Genomic DNA, 18,117 nt, shown 5'->3' with positions numbered 1-18,117 from the left:
ACTGAAGGACATGCACTCTGCTGTGCACAGTCTCTAGCCCATCCGGTCTCTCTTTGACCGTGTTCCTTACGCGCCGTCGTTGCAAGGAACGCTTCCGTTGGAGACCGGTTGAGGCATACACGTTGTCCGGCAGACAGTGTCAGGCAGAGAGCTTGCGAGGCTGTCACCAAGTCATGCAGAGACCTGCTGCTGTAGAGACGAGTTCTAGCACGAAGCTGTTCTAGTGAGGTTCGCGTGAGGCGAATTTTGAAAATTTTTGAAAATTTTCGAAAAATCAAAAAATGCTGGAAAGTGTCGGAAACGCGCACTAAACCAAAAATTTTTGAAAAATTTTCAAAAAAAATTTATATGAAAATTTTTCAAATTTTTTGAGTTTTGTGCGCGATTTGGAAGATTTCCAGCATTTTTCGACTTTTTGAAAATTTTGAAAATTTGCATCAAAATTTTCCCCTCCCTTATACCTGCCAGACCCGTTTTCTGGCGTGGTCTGTCTCTGACGTACCATCGCACTGACGGACATGCACTCTGCTGTGCACAGTCTCTAGCCCATGCGGTCTCTCTTTGACCGTGTTCCTTACGCGCCGTCGTTGCAAGCAAGCTTCCGTTGGAGACCGGTTGAGGCATACACGTCCGGCAGACAGTGTCCGGCAGACAGTGTCAGGCAGAGAGCAAGGCAGAGAGGTTGCGAGGCTGTCACCAAGTCATGCGGAGACCTGCTGCTGTAGAGACGAGTTCTAGTACGAAGCTGTTCTAGTGAGTTTCGGGTGAGGCGAATTTTGAAAATTTTTGAAAATTTTCGAAAACTTAAAAAAAGCTGGAAAATTTCGGAAACGCGCACAAAATCAAAAACTTTTGAAAACTTTTCCAAAAAAATTTATATGAAAATTTTTCGTATTTTTTGAGTTTTGTGCGCGATTTGGAAGATTTCCAGCATTTTTCGACTTTTTGAAAATTTTAAAAATTTGCATCAAAATTCTCCCCTCCCTTATACCTGCCAGACCCGTTTTCTGGCGTGGTCTGTCTCTGACGTACCATCGCACTGACGGACATGCACTTTGCTGTGCACAGTCTCTAGCCCATCCGGTCTCTCTTTGACCGTGTTCCTTACGCGCCGTCCTTGCAAGGTACGCTTCCGTTGGAGACCGGTTGAGGCATACACGTTGTCCGGCAGACAGTGTCAGGCAGAGAGCTTGCAAGGCTGTCACCAAGTCATGCAGAGACCTGCTCCTGTAGAGACGATTTCTAGCACGCAGCTGTTCTAGTGAGGTTCGCGTGAGGCGAATTTTGAAAATTTTTGAATATTTTCGAAAACTCAAAAAAATGCTGGAAAATGTCGGAAACGCGCACAAAACCAAAAATTTTTGAAAAAAAATTTATATGAAAATTTTTCAAATTTTTTGAGTTTTGTGCGCGATTTGGAAGATTTCCAGTATTTTTCGACTTTTTGAAAATTTTAAAAATTTGCATCAAAATTCTCCCCTCCCTTATACCTGCCAGACCCGTTTTCTGGCGTGGTCTGTCTCTGACGTACCATCGCACTGACGGACATGCACTTTGCTGTGCACAGTCTGTAGCCCATGCGGTCTCTCTTTGACCGTGTTCCTTACGCGCCGTCCTTGCAAGGAACGCTTCCGTTGGAGACCGGTTGAGGCATACACGTTGTCCGGCAGACAGTGTCAGGCAGAGAGCTTGCGGGGCAGTCACCAAGTCATGCAGAGACCTGCTGCTGGAGAGACGAGTTCTAGCACGAAGCTGTTCTAGTGAGGTTCGCGTGAGGCGAATTTTGAAAAATTTTTAAAATTTTCGAATACTCAAAAAATGCTGGAAAATGTCGGAAACGCGCACAAAACCAAAATTTTTTGAAAAATTTTCAAAAAAAATTTATATGAAATTTTTTAACATTTTCTGAGTTTTGTGCGCCATTTGGAAGATTTCCAGCATTTTTCGACTTTTGAAAATTTTGAAAATTTGCATCAAAATTCTCCCCTCCCTTATACCTGCCAGACCCGTTTTCTGGCGTGGTCTGTCTCTGACGTACCATCGCACTGACGGACATGCACTCTGCTGTGCACAGTCTCTAGCCCATCCGGTCTCATTCCCGTGTTCCTTACGCGCCGTCGTTGCAAGGAACGCTTCCGTTGGAGACCGGTTGAGGCATACACGTTGTCCGGCAGACAGTGTCAGGCAGAGAGCTTGCGAGGCTGTCACCAAGTCATGCAGAGACCTGCTGCTGTAGAGACGAGTTCTAGCACGAAGCTGTTCTAGTGAGGTTCGCGTGAGGCGAATTTTGAAAATTTTTGAAAATTTTCGAAAAATCAAAAAATGCTGGAAAGTGTCGGAAACGCGCACTAAACCAAAAATTTTTGAAAAATTTTCAAAAAAAATTTATATGAAAATTTTTCAAATTTTTTGAGTTTTGTGCGCGATTTGGAAGATTTCCAGCATTTTTCGACTTTTTGAAAATTTTGAAAATTTGCATCAAAATTCTCCCCTCCCTTATACCTGCCAGACCCGTTTTCTGGCGTGGTCTGTCTCTGACGTACCATCGCACTGACGGACATGCACTCTGCTGTGCACAGTCTCTAGCCCATGCGGTCTCTCTTTGACCGTGTTCCTTACGCGCCGTCGTTGCAAGCAAGCTTCCGTTGGAGACCGGTTGAGGCATACACGTCCGGCAGACAGTGTCCGGCAGACAGTGTCAGGCAGAGAGCAAGGCAGAGAGGTTGCGAGGCTGTCACCAAGTCATGCGGAGACCTGCTGCTGTAGAGACGAGTTCTAGTACGAAGCTGTTCTAGTGAGTTTCGGGTGAGGCGAATTTTGAAAATTTTTGAAAATTTTCGAAAACTTAAAAAAAGCTGGAAAATTTCGGAAACGCGCACAAAATCAAAAACTTTTGAAAACTTTTCCAAAAAAATTTATATGAAAATTTTTCGTATTTTTTGAGTTTTGTGCGCGATTTGGAAGATTTCCAGCATTTTTCGACTTTTTGAAAATTTTAAAAATTTGCATCAAAATTCTCCCCTCCCTTATACCTGCCAGACCCGTTTTCTGGCGTGGTCTGTCTCTGACGTACCATCGCACTGACGGACATGCACTTTGCTGTGCACAGTCTCTAGCCCATCCGGTCTCTCTTTGACCGTGTTCCTTACGCGCCGTCCTTGCAAGGTACGCTTCCGTTGGAGACCGGTTGAGGCATACACGTTGTCCGGCAGACAGTGTCAGGCAGAGAGCTTGCAAGGCTGTCACCAAGTCATGCAGAGACCTGCTCCTGTAGAGACGATTTCTAGCACGCAGCTGTTCTAGTGAGGTTCGCGTGAGGCGAATTTTGAAAATTTTTGAATATTTTCGAAAACTCAAAAAAATGCTGGAAAATGTCGGAAACGAGCACAAAACCAAAAATTTTTGAAAATTTTTTAAAAAAAATTTATATGAAAATTTTTCAAATTTTTTGAGTTTTGTGCGCGATTTGGAAGATTTCCAGCATTTTTCGACTTTTTGAAAATTTTGAAAATTTGCATCAAAATTCTCCCCTCCCTTATACCTGCCAGGCCCGTTTTCTGGCGTGGTCTGTCTCTGACGTACCATCGTACTGAAGGACATGCACTCTGCTGTGCACAGGTTCTAGCCCATCCGGTCTCTCTTTGACCGTGTTCCTTACGCGCCGTCGTTGCAAGGAACGCTTCCGTTGGAGACCGGTTGAGGCATACACGTTGTCCGGCAGACAGTGTCAGGCAGAGAGCTTGCGAGGCTGTCACCAAGTCATGCAGAGACCTGCTCCTGTAGAGACGAGTTCTAGCACGCAGCTGTTCTAGTGAGGTTCGCGTGAGGCGAATTTTGAAAATTTTTGAAAATTTTCGAAAACTCAAAAAATGCTGGAAAATGTCGGAAACGCGCACAAAACCAAAAATTTTTGAAAAAAATTCAAAAAAAATTTATATGAAAATTTTTCAAATTTTTTGAGTTTTGTGCTCGATTTGGAAGATTTCCAGCATTTTCCGACTTTTTGAAAATTTTGAAAATTTGCATCAAAATTCTCCCGTCCCTTATACCTGCCAGACCCGTTTTCTGGCGTGGTCTGTCTCTGACGTACCATCGTACTGAAGGACATGCACTCTGCTGTGCACAGTCTCTAGCCCATCCGGTCTCTCTTTGACCGTGTTCCTTACGCGCCGTCGTTGCAAGGAACGCTTCCGTTGGAGACCGGTTGAGGCATACACGTCCGGGAGACAGTGTCAGGCAGAGAGCTTGCGAGGCTGTCACCAAGTCATGCAGAGACCTTCTCCTGTAGAGACGAGTTCTATCACGAAGCTGTTCTAGTGAGGTTCGCATGAGGCGAATTTTGAAAATTTTTGAAAAATCAAAAAATGCTGGAAAATGTCGGAAACGCGCACAAAACCAAAAAGTTTTGAAAAAAAAGTCAAAAATAATTTATATAAAAATTTTTCAAATTTTTTGAGTTTTGTGTGCGATTTGGAAGATTTCCAGCATTTTTCGACTTTTTGAAAATTTTGAAAATTTGCATCATAATTCTCCCCTCCCTTACACCTGCTAGACCCGTTTTCTGGCGTGGTCTGTCTCTGACGTACCATCGCACTGACGGACATGCACTCTGCTGTGCACAGTCTCTAGCCCATCCGGTCTCTCTTTCACCGTGTTCCTTAAGCGCCGTCGTTGCAAGGAACGCTTCCGGCGGAGATCGGTTCAGGCATAGACGTCCGCCAGAGACAGTGTTAGGCAGAGAACGCGTCCGACTGAGACGTAGTAACAAAAGAATGAGTAAGGCAGAGAGCTGGTGAGGCTGTCAACGAGTCATGCAGAGACTTGTTGTGGTAGAAACGAATACTAGCAGGAAGATGTTCTAGTCAATTTCGGGTGAGGCGACTTTTGTAAGATTTTGAAAATTTTCTAAAAATCAGGGAATGCTGGAAAATGTCTAAAACGCCCACAAAACCAAACATTTTTGAAAAAATTTCTAGAGAAATGTTTTTGATAATTTTTAAATTTTTTTTAATTTTGTGCGCCATTTGAAAGATTTGCAGCATTTTTCGATTTTTTGAAAATTTTTGATAATTTCCTTCAAAATCATTCCCACCCGATACCTGCCAGACACGTTTTCTTTCGTGGCCTGTCTCCGACATATCATCTCAATGACGCACAGGGACTCTGCTGTGCACAGCCTCTAGGCCATATCGGTCTCTCTTGGACCACGTTTCTTACGCGCCGTCGTTGCAAGGAACGCTTCCGGCGGAGATCTTTTCAGGCATAGACGTCCGCCAGAGACAGTGTTAGGCAGAGAACGCGTCCGACTGAGACGTAGTAACAAAAGAATGAGTAAGGCAGAGAGCTGGTGAGGCTGTCAACGAGTCATGCAGAGACTTGTTGTGGTAGAAACGAATACTAGCAGGAAGATGTTCTAGTCAATTTCGGGTGAGGCGACTTTTGTAAGATTTTGAAAATTTTCGAAAAATCAGGGAATGCTGCAAAATGTTTAAAACGCGCACAAAACCAAACATTTTTGAAAAAATTTCAAGAGAAATGTTTTTGATAATTTTTAATTTTTTTTTAATTTTGTGCGCCATTTGAAAGATTTGCAGCATTTTTCGATTTTTTGAAAATTTTTGATAATTTCCTTCAAAATCATTCCCACCCGATACCTGCCAGACACGTTTTCTTTCGTGGCCTGTCTCTGACATATCATCTCAATGACGCACAGGGACTCTGCTGTGCACAGCCTCTAGGCCATATCGGTCTCTCTTTGACTACGTTCCTTACGCGCCGTCGTTGCAAGGAACGCTTCCGGCGGAGATCGGTTCAGGCATATACGTCCGCCAGACACAGTGTGAGTCAGAGAACGCGTCCGACTGAGACATAGTGACAAAGAGACTGAGTAAGGCAGAGAGCTGGTGAGGCTGTCAACGAGTCATGCAGACTCTTGCTGTGGTTGAGACGAATTCTAGCAGGAAAATGTTCTAGTGAGTTTCGGGTGAGGCGAATTTTGAAAATTTTTGAAAATTTTCGAAAAATAAAAAAATGGCGGAAAATGTCTAAAACTCTCACAAAACCAAAAATTTTCAAAAAAAGTTCATAATTTTTTTGATAATTTTTCAATTTTTTTTAGTTTTGTGCACCATTTGGAAGATTTGCAGCATTTTTCAATTTTTCGAAAAATTTGAAAATTTCCTTCAAAATTATCCCCACTCGATACCTGCCAGACACGTTTTCTGGCGTGGCCTGTCTCTGACATACCATCTCAATGACGTACAGGGACTCTGCTGTGCACAGCCTCTAGGCCACCCGGTCTCTCTTCGACCACGTTTCTTACGCGCCGTCGTTGCAAGGAACGCTTCCGGCGGAGATCGGTTCAGGCATAGACGTCCGCCAGAAACAGTGTGAGGCAGGGATCGCGTCCGACTGAGACGTAGTGACAAAGAGACTTGATCAAAGCAGAGCTGGTGAGGCTGTCAACTAGTCATACAGAGACTTGCTGTGGTAGAGACGAATTCTAGCAGGAAGATGTTCTAGTGAGGTTCGGGTGAGGCGAATTTTGAAAATTTTCGTAAAATCAAAAAATGCTGGAAACTCTCTAAAACGCGCGCAAAACCAAACAGTTTTTAAACATTTTCAAAAAGGAACTTTTATGTAATTTGCAGCGTTTTTGATTTTTTGAAAAAATTGAAAATTTGCCTGAAAATTATCCCCATCCCATACCTGCTAGACACGTATTCTAGCATGGCCTATCTGCACCGTACCATCTCACTGACGCACACGGACTCTACTGTGCACAGTCTCTAGGCCATCCGGTCTCTCTATGAACGTGTTTCTTACCCGCCGTCGTTGCAAGGAACGCTTCCGACGGATACCGTTTCAGGCATAGACGTCCGCCAGAGACAGTGTGAGGCAGAGAACGCTAGTGAGGAAGAACCTGAGTAAGGCAGAGAGCTGGTGAGGCTGTCAACATTGGTTGTACTGCAGCGTCTTTATTCAGAACCCCGATAACAGTTCAGCAGGTCAAAAATTCCAGTCTTTTATAGGCTCCAAAGTTTCATCACCGAATTTGTAACATTCTGCTGCTAGTTCTTTTGCATTGAGCCGAATTAATCCCGTTCACACATCTATCCAAGGTATATTGTATAAATCCTCTCACATGAATTTTTATCTCCCAAGTGTTCAATTCCCTTAAAGTTTAAGAATTTTCACCAAGAAAAAATGCATTCCAAAGAAGACGAAATGATAAGGTGTTAAAAAATGAATGGCAGCATGTATGTTACGATTTAAATCTGGCATTAACTTCTAAGTATTGAAAATGTTCGTACAACATAATTTAACGCAGTCTTATTCAAATATGATTACATAATCATCGTCAACCACAACCATAATCATTTCTCATGATCTTGTATGTTAAAAACCATTTCGAAAGTACTGCATTACATGCATCAATCATCACAAATACTGGCATTATACTTATATAAGAACGAGTCATTAAACAAAGAATACCTACTCAGAAAGGTGAGCGAAGGAGACACGCAGAACGTGGGGTTTGTGCCTCTTCAGTTTTGTTAGCAAACACGCAACCTCAAAATTACCCAAGCACTGGGAGCCAAAGTAGATTCACACTACTTCTCTTTCATGTTTTTCAAATCTGATACCCGAAAAAAGAACATCAGTAACCACTTCGTGACCTTTAAGATTGCATTGGGACTTCGGTATGAGGATGATGATGATAGTGCCCACTAACTACATCCTTGTTGAGAAGCGAATAATCGCTCAGAAAATGAAGAAATTAACCGTATGGAACTGAAATGTTTCTTCACAAAATCATTCCTCTACACTCACGGTTCTCTCTATAGCATCATTATTGAGGTAAAAAAGTTAACTAGACAAAGTTTAAATGTTTTGACGATGATATGTTATATTCCGTAAAATTGTTGGGTAGGATTTGAGTTTCTCACGATGTCAAGTATGAAAATGTCTGTCTTCTGGGTTGTGAATTCATGATTATGAAGGCAGCAAGCACCTTTGTAACGTTGGTTAACTAACACCAGACTACACGGCGATATAACCTAAAAGAAGCCATTTTGCAAAACTGTTCTTTTGGACTTTGTTAATCGTTTACACCAACTATTTTCCCGATCTTAACCTACATTATCAAAACAGCGAACATATTCATTTAAGGCATGGAGAATGAATTCGTATAATACTTTCCTAAAATCAATGTGATTTTTCAAATGTCCGTGACAACAGATACTTGATTGATATATACGACGCTACTGTCATCAACTGACTGTCGTTACACTGACATTTTTTTTTAATTTTGACATTAGTGACAACAGTTGGGATCGAACACAGGATCTTTTGAATGCTGGACTAGTCCAGAGAATACTAGTATTAGAACACAAAAGGAATAAAAAAATCTGTCAGTAGAATGACAAGTCACCTAATGCTCAGATTAATACAACTTCCAAAACGTCGTAACTGTAGCGCCGTTAGGAAGAATATCCTTTACAGCATTCACTTTAGATTTTTACTCGGTATTCATACCCAACATTACTCCATAAAGAAACGTACTTCAGAACAAATTAGTATTTTAATTAAAGATCTAGCCACTGCTTGCGTAATTCATACTTTGTTTAATAAAAACTTGTCACAAATACCAATTCAATACTTAACTGTAATATTATCCTGTTTACTTGTATTACTTCAGTGACAAATTCTTTTTTATTCGATGTTCTCTGAAATAAACAACAAGAGTCTGTAATACTGTTTTAAACAAAAATAACTTTAAGTGTTTTGTGCCAATGCATTTGACTCCGTTAATCAATATAATCTCATTACTTCAATTCCTAGCGAAGTAATTGCATTAAATTGCATTTAATTACATTATAATCGTAACGAGATGGGTGTCGAAGCACAAATTATTTCAAAACTTTAACGACCTCAGATTCTATTTATAGAGTTAAATGTAAGCGCATAATTCAGTTGTCATTAGAGGACTCATCGTTTAATTGGACAATAGGATAGCATGACGAGTGTCCATGTACACCAGCGTGCCAGGAGCTTGCGGTTTTATCACAATGTCACATCAGAATTACACATTCTGCAAAACACTTCGAACAAGAGTGAAACATGTAGAGTATACAAACAGTCCAGGTACTTTAAATTATTTGTTGTCAGGACTTTTTCCATCGTCTGTTTTTTAAAATTCACGACGTTTCGGAGGTTTGTTGTGTTATAATTTTTATTTAATCATTTAAGTATTATAATATACTGACAGAACCCATACTTGAGTGGATAAGTTGAAATTATTGCACTATTTATACTGTCGAGTGACAGAGACTAGCTCTTTCTATGGGACCCAACAGAGTAGGTACCTCTCACCTGAAGGCGGAGACAGAACCAGCCTCCGAAACGTCGCGAATTTTAAAAAAACAGACGATGGAAAAAGTCCTGACAACAAATAATTTTAAGTGTAATCTACCGTCGTAAAAACCGTTTAGAATTGAGTCCAAATACATTCATTTTCAAAACACATCCCACCAGTTACTTGTAATACGTTAGAAAAACAAATGTTTCCTTTTTCTCGCTTTATTTCTCTTATGAATTCTGACAGCTACGTTAATTCTAGGAAAATAGAAATATTCTCTTGATAAAAACAGAAGCTGGATACACGGAACCCTGGAAACTCTGGGTGCTGAAAACACTAGACGATAAAGATACGGGTTGATGCATACATGATACATGGGACACTGGAAACGCGGGTGCTGGAAGCACAAGACCCAACCCATCCTTTCCTAAGCTGATCTAACGCAAGGTAACCTAGCCTCACCTAACCCAAGCTGACCAGACATAATGTGACCTAAGCTGACCTAATGCAAAGTAACCTAGCCAAAATCAACCCAAGCTCACTTGACTTTATCCGACCTTACCTGACCTAAGTGAACCTACACAAACCTTACCTTAGCGAAAGTAGACAAAATCGACCTATGTTGCCCTCGTGCAAGTCACCCGTCACAAACTGCTCAGGTCGTCATGAAACTTAATAAGTGCAGACATTCAGACTGTCAAGCAGGTGGGATACATTTACTTACAACTAGAAACTGAAGGGTTGTTTGGCAAGTATGTGGAAGGAAGACGAGATGGCCTATTTGAAGGTAGTGTCTCAGCACTTGCTGATAGGAAATGAGGAAAACCTGGGAAAATGTTTAGTTAGGAGAGCCGGTCTCCGAGCCAAGAATCAACCCCGAAATTCCCAAATACAAAGGCAGAATACTATTCACTCAACCACGACTTTCGGTGCCTTAGATACGAATATATCAGTCACAATTTTACATTTCAATTGCTTTCAATTTTTCGGTCTGCGGTGTGAAACACGACGTTAACCAAAATCTGTCGTTGCGTCTACAATTGACCAAATAGCTCCAGAAGCGCAATAATCAGCTTCCACGTGGCCCTTCGGATTCACACGTACATAAGTTCAATTTCGAATAAGGTGTCATCCGACGATCATATGATACCTTTCACGACTTCAATTAAGGCACATTGACAAATAAGCCTAACTCTCACATAAAAATTCAATATTTATTCTATTTTCCGTAAGGTCTGTGTAGACCAGAGTTGATAAACATCTGAAGTAATTATCATTCGAATATAATACCTAGGAACTACCTCTGCTCTGGGACCAGCCAAGTGCTGGGTCAGAAATGAAGAAACTAATTTACGACTGACGGGTATGATGATGTCCTGCTTGGTCAGGGCTACTGCACAACTCGAGGGGACGATTTCAAATGAATACGGACCAATATTGGAATGGTTATTTCAGGATGAAACCGAATAACTCTGAGAAAATCCTGTTCCAGAGCCACATCGTCCACCACGAATTCTATTTGAAATTACCGAGGATTAAACGCGGGCCTTCGTGGGAGAAATGAGCTTCTAGCAGCCTGAGCTATGACACGCACCCAAGATTTAATATAAGAATGTAAAACGATTGGTGATTGATTCTTCAAGGGTGCTCATACGCTGAGCCTGTTTTGCATTTCAGGCAGATCGAAAACTGGAAATAATTCAGATGGGAGAAATGTTGAGGAGTTTCAGCCAAAATCAATCCTTCCATTATATGAATTATGACAGATCCCATTATTCCACAAAGAATAAAAAATAAAAAATTCTGACATGTGAGTCGATTAAGACAGGCATTGTACCTGAAAATTTATATTGTTTAATATGCACACAAAATTACACTGTATTTATTGCTAGTATATAAACACTTGTGTTTTTTATGCAATTTTACAAGACTGGTCTTTTTAGCAGTGAAAAATTTAATAAACCTCTATAAAGCAGTTTTTGTGCTTCTAACGTCATTAAAATTCATGAGATTTTCACCAGGAGGCCTGGCGTTTCAAGTTCTTCAGAAACACCGCCCCGTTTAAGCCACTCCATTAACGGCACGAACTTAACAGAAGTATTTCAAAACACACACGAGGATTTCGTGGAAATCACAACATTAAAGTTTAGCCAGGGTCACTAAACAGGTAGGGTAATTTATATGATTAAATTTCCCAATAAATAATACCAGAGATATTGTTTCACATACATAACGATGCAAGCCATTGTAAATGTAAACGTGTCCCACTCGTAATATTACAAAGTAAGCTACTGGATATAAATCAGTATATGACGCATGTGTTTATTCATATTTTATGTATGAAATACGAACCAATCACGTGCGATGATGAGTACATCTGAGCAATGCACACTCACATAATAAAAATCACGAAACGCAGTTAACTTGCATTTACCTGCATGTTTCAACTCGTAACCTATATTCATAAAAGTCTGTACTGGAATCTACACTAAACATTAAATAATAAGAGACTCAAGGTTCACAGGACTGCGTAGATTATATTTTACATTCATATGAAATGACACGAAAGCAGCATGATTAAAAATATGAACACTTCCTGCTAAAGAATTTGTGAACCTACTGTTTTCAGAAGTTGGCAGACGTGCCATGTGTACTAAATTTTGTGGTTCCTCTCAATTGTAGCTTTAAGTTAGCCATATAATCTTCACTTTACGTTCTCCTTAAGCAGAAAGAAAGGCTACGACCTTTCCGCGTGGCCTTTTTATATTCGTATATACCATCCCCGAGCCAACGTTAATCTAATGTGCTTAATGTTTTACTTAGGCAACCGTAAAAGCACGTGGTAAATTGTGAGAGAACAGTTGGGAATTTTTAATCAATTTAATTGCAACTCTGGGAATTGCAAGTTAAAGGGATGAAGTGGGTTTTGATGTCAGTGTAGGAATTTCCATGGTCCTCACAATCTTTGTCTTGCAAGATAATATAATTCTGGATGAGATAATTGTAGCTTGTTTTCAGTTTGTATGCCTTTCACCATTTTATCACGTGTCCATTAATAAAGCATTCAAAGTACGTAGACCTGTCTTCGCGAAGGAAAAATGTATAACAGATAACAGACGTTTTAAAATGTAACGTCTCCGGATATCATAGTAAAGTAGTTGGTATTCCCGCTCTGTATTCGGAACGTCAAAGACTCCATTTTTAGCCTAGAGACCAATTGTCCTGATTGACTTCTCATAGTATTCTTCTGTCCTTCAAGGCCGTAAACACTAAACGGCCTATATTCTACACAATCACTAATTCAAAGCCCATTTCATAATCACCTTACCGCTAAACGCTACATAACTTCACAAACTACATCATTAAGATATATCTTAATGTTGTGATTTCAGGTTTTGGTTCAGGTTCTACAAATTAAGTTGTTTCTCGTTATGTAACGAGAAATTTTTCACTTAAATTTGCATTAAGAGAAGTCTCACCAAATAGTATCACGATGATAAATCAAGGAGGATGAGAAGAGTCAGGCATGTAGCACGCATGGGGAACCATAAATCGCACACATTTTTGGGGGAATCATGAAGAGAATAAATCACTAGGTGCAGGTAGAACTATAATATTCCAACAGATATTAGGAAAACAGTGTGCTAGATCTGAATTGGGTTCATCTGACCAAGCTCAGATCCGGTGGCTAGCTCAGCGTACGTACCTTCCAGATTTTCAAGAAGGGCTTTGCCCCTTGGCTATCTCATTCTCCTTACATTCAAAACCTGTCTTGATAATGTTGTTTACCAACCATATTTCACAACACTACACAATTCTAAAATCGCTGTTTTATATATCCTAGGGATTCAGCGTTTTGTAAGACATGTGATTTTTTAGAAACCCGTTAAGATATAATGTATCAAAATTATGCGTTCATTTCATTTACTTACTTTGAGCAAAGTGCTCATAAACGTTATATCAAGGAAGCAGATAGTTGGATGTGAGCTCTTTTTAGTGACTCAGAATCGCGTTCAATGGATGACCTTATTATGAACAGTGTTACACTTCCGCACTAATGAGAGTTAATTATTAAACGACGGTAAAACAGCACACAAATTCATAATATATTTTGAGTTTTAAGCTAAAACAACCTTGTTGCAAAGAATCTCAACAACATAACATGAGGTATCCCTATTGTGTTTCAAATGAAGATGGAATTTTATGTGACCTATTTCAGACAAATTATAATACTTCTTAGTGGATGGTTTAAACCAGTGGTCTCCAAAGTGGAGTGCGCGAGGTGGTCCATGGGGGTGCGCGAGATAATTTCTATTTAATTTTGTTTTGTATTCTTCTATTGAATTGTATTTGTGATTTCACGAAGTGATTTTATGATGTTATGCTAGATATAAATGCATACCATGTAAATTATTTATAAATATAATAATAATTACATTTAAATATTTATTTATTCCGGGGGTGCGTTCTACGATTTTTTAGTAAGTAGGGATGCACGACCAAAACGTTTAGAGACCATTGGTTTAAGCAGCCGTGTAATAAATTTTATATATTCGAGTGTGTAGAAAGGCAAAACGAGTAGAGTGGGAAACACGGCGCTGCCCACATAGTACGGTAATTTTTAATGACGTCCTTGAACTCTATGTGCGAGCAGCTTCACGCGAGAGGTCGCGGTGACGTATTTGCCCCCGTCGGTATCGATCCTTTACTCTCATCACTAACTCAACCTCCTTCCCTTCCTCCCACCCTTTGCCCCTCTACTTGCCTCCCACTAAAATTCATACTGAATAATATGTGATCTCAATTCATGTTTCATTTGCTTTATATCTGTTTCTTTTCTGTTCGTGTGAGCGAAGCCATGTGGTCACAGGTCAACCAGCATTTTAAAGATATATGTAAAACCACACGGCATACAGTCACCACATAAAATGCTATTTAAACTCTTTACATATTTCAGTACCATCAACATGCCAATACGGTGCGGGCCTAATATATCCGTCAAATGCTCTGTTGTAAGAACAATACAAAAGGATTGTGGTCACATCGCGAAGAATAAAGAATATTATATATAATTACATTTTTTATGAAATGTCCGTGACTGGCGCATCAGTGGACAGGGAATGAATTAAAAAAAGGAACTTGTTCCTTAAATCAACAAAGGCTGGACATAATAACAAATAGGAACATGAAGAAAGTAACTTGCATGTCATGAATAACTTTTTATAAACAATTATAAAGATTATAAGAAATATTTTTATTTCTGTAATATTTACTTAAAATTCATAACGCAATTTGAAAAGTAGACCATACTGCTGATAGCATTCATTTATCACAATCGGGATACCACGGTTTCGATTTTCGATTATCGATTATGAGGCCGATTATATCTAATAAAACTGACGTAGTACAAATCTACAGTCTATTAGCGTAAATTAAGAACAAAAAAATGTATAATAAAATAGTTTGAAGTTGTTGATGGCCTCACCATGTGTAGCAGAGCAATGAAAATTAGGCACCACGACTTCTCCCCAAAATGAACTGTTTATTTACAAAGAGACCAAATGAGCTTCAAAATATCTCCTTCGGTCGCTGGGTAATTTCATACGCTTGATTAAAACAAAACAAATTTTCAAAGTTGTCATTCTTTCACAGCTATAATCCGCATTGAACTTGAGTCGTATGGTTGGGTAATTCAGGATCACTTTTTTATATTTATGGATACTATGATTGATACAAGGTTATAATGGATTATGAATTTGAGAGGATACGTGATAAAGCACTTATAGTCTGAAAGTTATTGATCCAGCATTTTCAGTATGCAACAGAAGAACACAAGTAAAAAAAACTTACATTAGGTTAGGTCTCCGTAATGGTTAATTCAATATTGTAATATAAATATAATACCAGTAATGTATGTTACAAGTAACTAAACAGTAGAGTAACGGAGGAAATTTTGAGTACCTACTTCTTAAGTCTCAAACAGAAGGTAGTAGGCAATTTTCGTAAGTTGGACATAGCTACACAACTGTAAAACAAATACATTTACGAAGTCGAAACAGCGTATAGCGTGCGTCTGTATTAACGTCACACCATATAAAAAATAACATTTATACAGCGTCATATGAGAAACCTGGCGTCAGAAAAGATGTAGTTGAATACGACTGTAATTAAGATACGATCAAAGAGTTCGTCTGAAAGCTCTAAGGAAACCCATGAAAATATCAATAAAAAGTTCGTCTTTCAACAAACAATATCATGAACGGAAATAGCTCAGTCTAAATGGAAAGAGGAATGAACCTGGATTTAAATATAACTAAAATACCTTTATTCCGAGACCAACCAAGTGCCAGGTCAGAAATGAACCCCCCCCCCCCCCCCCCCCCCACAACTCAGTACCAAGGGTATATGATATATGATAATGTCCTGCCTGATCAAGGCTACATCGCTCACCTCGTGGGGCGGTGACAGAAGAATGTGGAGGAATGATGGAATGATAATTAGCAGGGATAAACCGAAGAATTCGGAGAAAACCCTACTCCAGCGCCAATCCGTCCATCATAAAACCCAAGCCGGGACAACTAAAGCCAGATCCTAACAAACGCGACGTAAAAAACAGGAACGGACACACGGTTTAGGGATTAGATGGCAAGGCCTTTGTGTATTTAAGCTTTCGGACATATCGGATGTGGCCGAAACATTTTGGGCATTAATCTTGCGGGTTACGTGGAAACATGGCAACTTTAATGGCTGTAGAAAATATTTTTACGTCTCGCTGTTAACACATAATATATGTTCACGAATGTACATAAGGTAAATCACGAAGCGGTAAGCCATTACTTTTTCGGTAAAACATGTTTCACCTTCTGTCTATTTACAATAACGGATCATAAACAAAATCAATATATAAATGGGAATAAGTTATCATCAAGATGACAGTAGGAGTAGAATGCTTAGAAATAATACTGCCATAGAAGTAAGGCATAACAGCTATTAATTATCATGCGAATTAAAATGTTACTCACCTTCATTTTCCACACTAAGAAATTTACATTATCTCATGAGAGAATCACATCAGTACGAAACTGCCTCAGAATGCAGTTTGTGTTCTAAGGAGACACTACATGGCATGCTTGTTAACCCCTAATTAATTGATTTATCCAAGTGCTCAGAATACGTGGTAGCACATAAATGACAGCTCAGGGCATCATGAGTATCATTTTGTGGTAGAATATGGCCCAGCTGTTACCTTAATTGCAATCCAATACAACAGGAATTTCCAACAAAACCTCTCAGAAACCACATCTTAAAACCAAGTATCACACGCATATAAACACTTTTAAAGTTCAAAGAAATTTTTTTTTGGCCGTGTCATTCTTAGAAATGTAACCAAACATGGATGTGACAAGATTACGTTGGCGCAAAGACGTCCCGGCGAATATATTTGGAAATTATTTGGATCTATGTCACGACATTATACCTGGTACTGCATTGAGATATAGATGTTGTTTACAAATTTTACAAAATGGATAAGCTTTAAATATTTAAGAACGTCAGAAACAAATCCAACATCATCAGGGTGCAATATCCCAGAAGACAGTCACCTTCAAGTAATAAGATATCAAATCTAAAAGTTCCTGACGATGGTGAGTTATTCGAACAACAATTTCCTTGGATATTTTCCATCGTCTAGAGATAGAACACCATCTCCGAAACGTCGTTTTATATTTTATTATTTTACTAGATGATGGAAAACATCGAAAAAAATTTTATTCAAGTAATAAGATGATCGATTCTGAACACAGTGCCAGATATTAAAACTCTATACAAGACGGTAAATTATTTGAAGCAAAACTACTGATTATTGATGTGAATGTGTACTTACTGCCTCGTTGTGGTTCCAGAATATGTATGCCGGCGGTTCAGGACTGTACAGAACAACGCACGTTAGGTTGATGGTGCTGCCACGGTCAATGTACAAGTCAGGACCACCAATGATGTCAGTAGTTGGCTCTGAAACCAGACATAAGCTACCATCACTCATAATTCAAAATATACGAGCTCATAAGACGACTGTCTTCTGGGTTGTTGCGCCGTGTAGTCTGGGGCAGAAAGGACCTCTGAAACGTCGGTAAACTACTACCAGACTACACGGCGCAACAAACCAGTGTGCCATGCCTCATGGCTCGGAGTGACCTATCTCCCCTGCCCTTATTCGTCCTGACATATGACCACCTCCCGGTCTCTGGGTGTTACTTCAATCTATTGCCACAGTCGCCGGTAGGGCGCGCCAGAAGACAGCCATCTTCAGACTCACCGCCGTGAAAACTTCAAATTTTACGAGGTGCGATCGAAAGGTTTCCAGACTGCGCGTATAAAAACCCGTACACTTATCTCAGGTATTAAATTCATCCATCACACTCGAAGTAGTTCCACTGGGAGTGAACACAACGATCCCAGCGCCGCTGCCAAGCCTGGAAGCATCCCTGGAAATCTTTCTTTGTCAGCCTATCAAGCACCATCTGCGATTCTGCCTGAATCTCTTCTATCGTCTCAAATCTCCTTCCCTTTAGCTGCATTTTCATCTTTGGGAAGAGGAAGAAGTCACACGGAGCTTAGAAAGGAAGTTGGGGTCGGTTCTTGCAAGATATTTGAGCACCTGACAAACGAGAAGTCAATTCTGTTTCTGGTCCTCAGACAGGATGCGTCGCATGTGGAGTTCTTCTTTTAGAATCAGCTGACAGGTCCCATAGCCTATC

General features: G+C 39.9%; 1 protein-coding gene across 6 annotated transcripts in view; it reads right to left on the bottom strand.

The window, feature by feature from the left end:
- The window catches only part of LOC110840777 (neurotrimin-like), a 540,194-nt gene that overhangs the window by 160,774 nt on the left and 361,303 nt on the right, over nucleotides 1-18,117 (bottom strand). For all 6 annotated transcript variants that reach the window (XM_087357493.1, XM_087357491.1, XM_087357489.1 and 3 more), the window contains exon 4: nucleotides 17,244-17,371. In XM_087357493.1, the coding sequence (XP_087213619.1) occupies nucleotides 17,244-17,371 (128 nt within the window). The remainder of the gene's footprint in view (nucleotides 1-17,243; nucleotides 17,372-18,117) is intronic.

This window comes from Zootermopsis nevadensis, unplaced genomic scaffold (assembly GCF_977971745.1).
Source record: "Zootermopsis nevadensis isolate Lab colony 2312 unplaced genomic scaffold, Znev_1.0 Znev_ptg000028l, whole genome shotgun sequence".
NCBI lineage: Eukaryota > Metazoa > Arthropoda > Insecta > Blattodea > Termopsidae > Zootermopsis > Zootermopsis nevadensis.
Note: the sequence above shows the minus strand (reverse complement) of the source record. Positions and strands in the feature narration are given on the sequence as shown.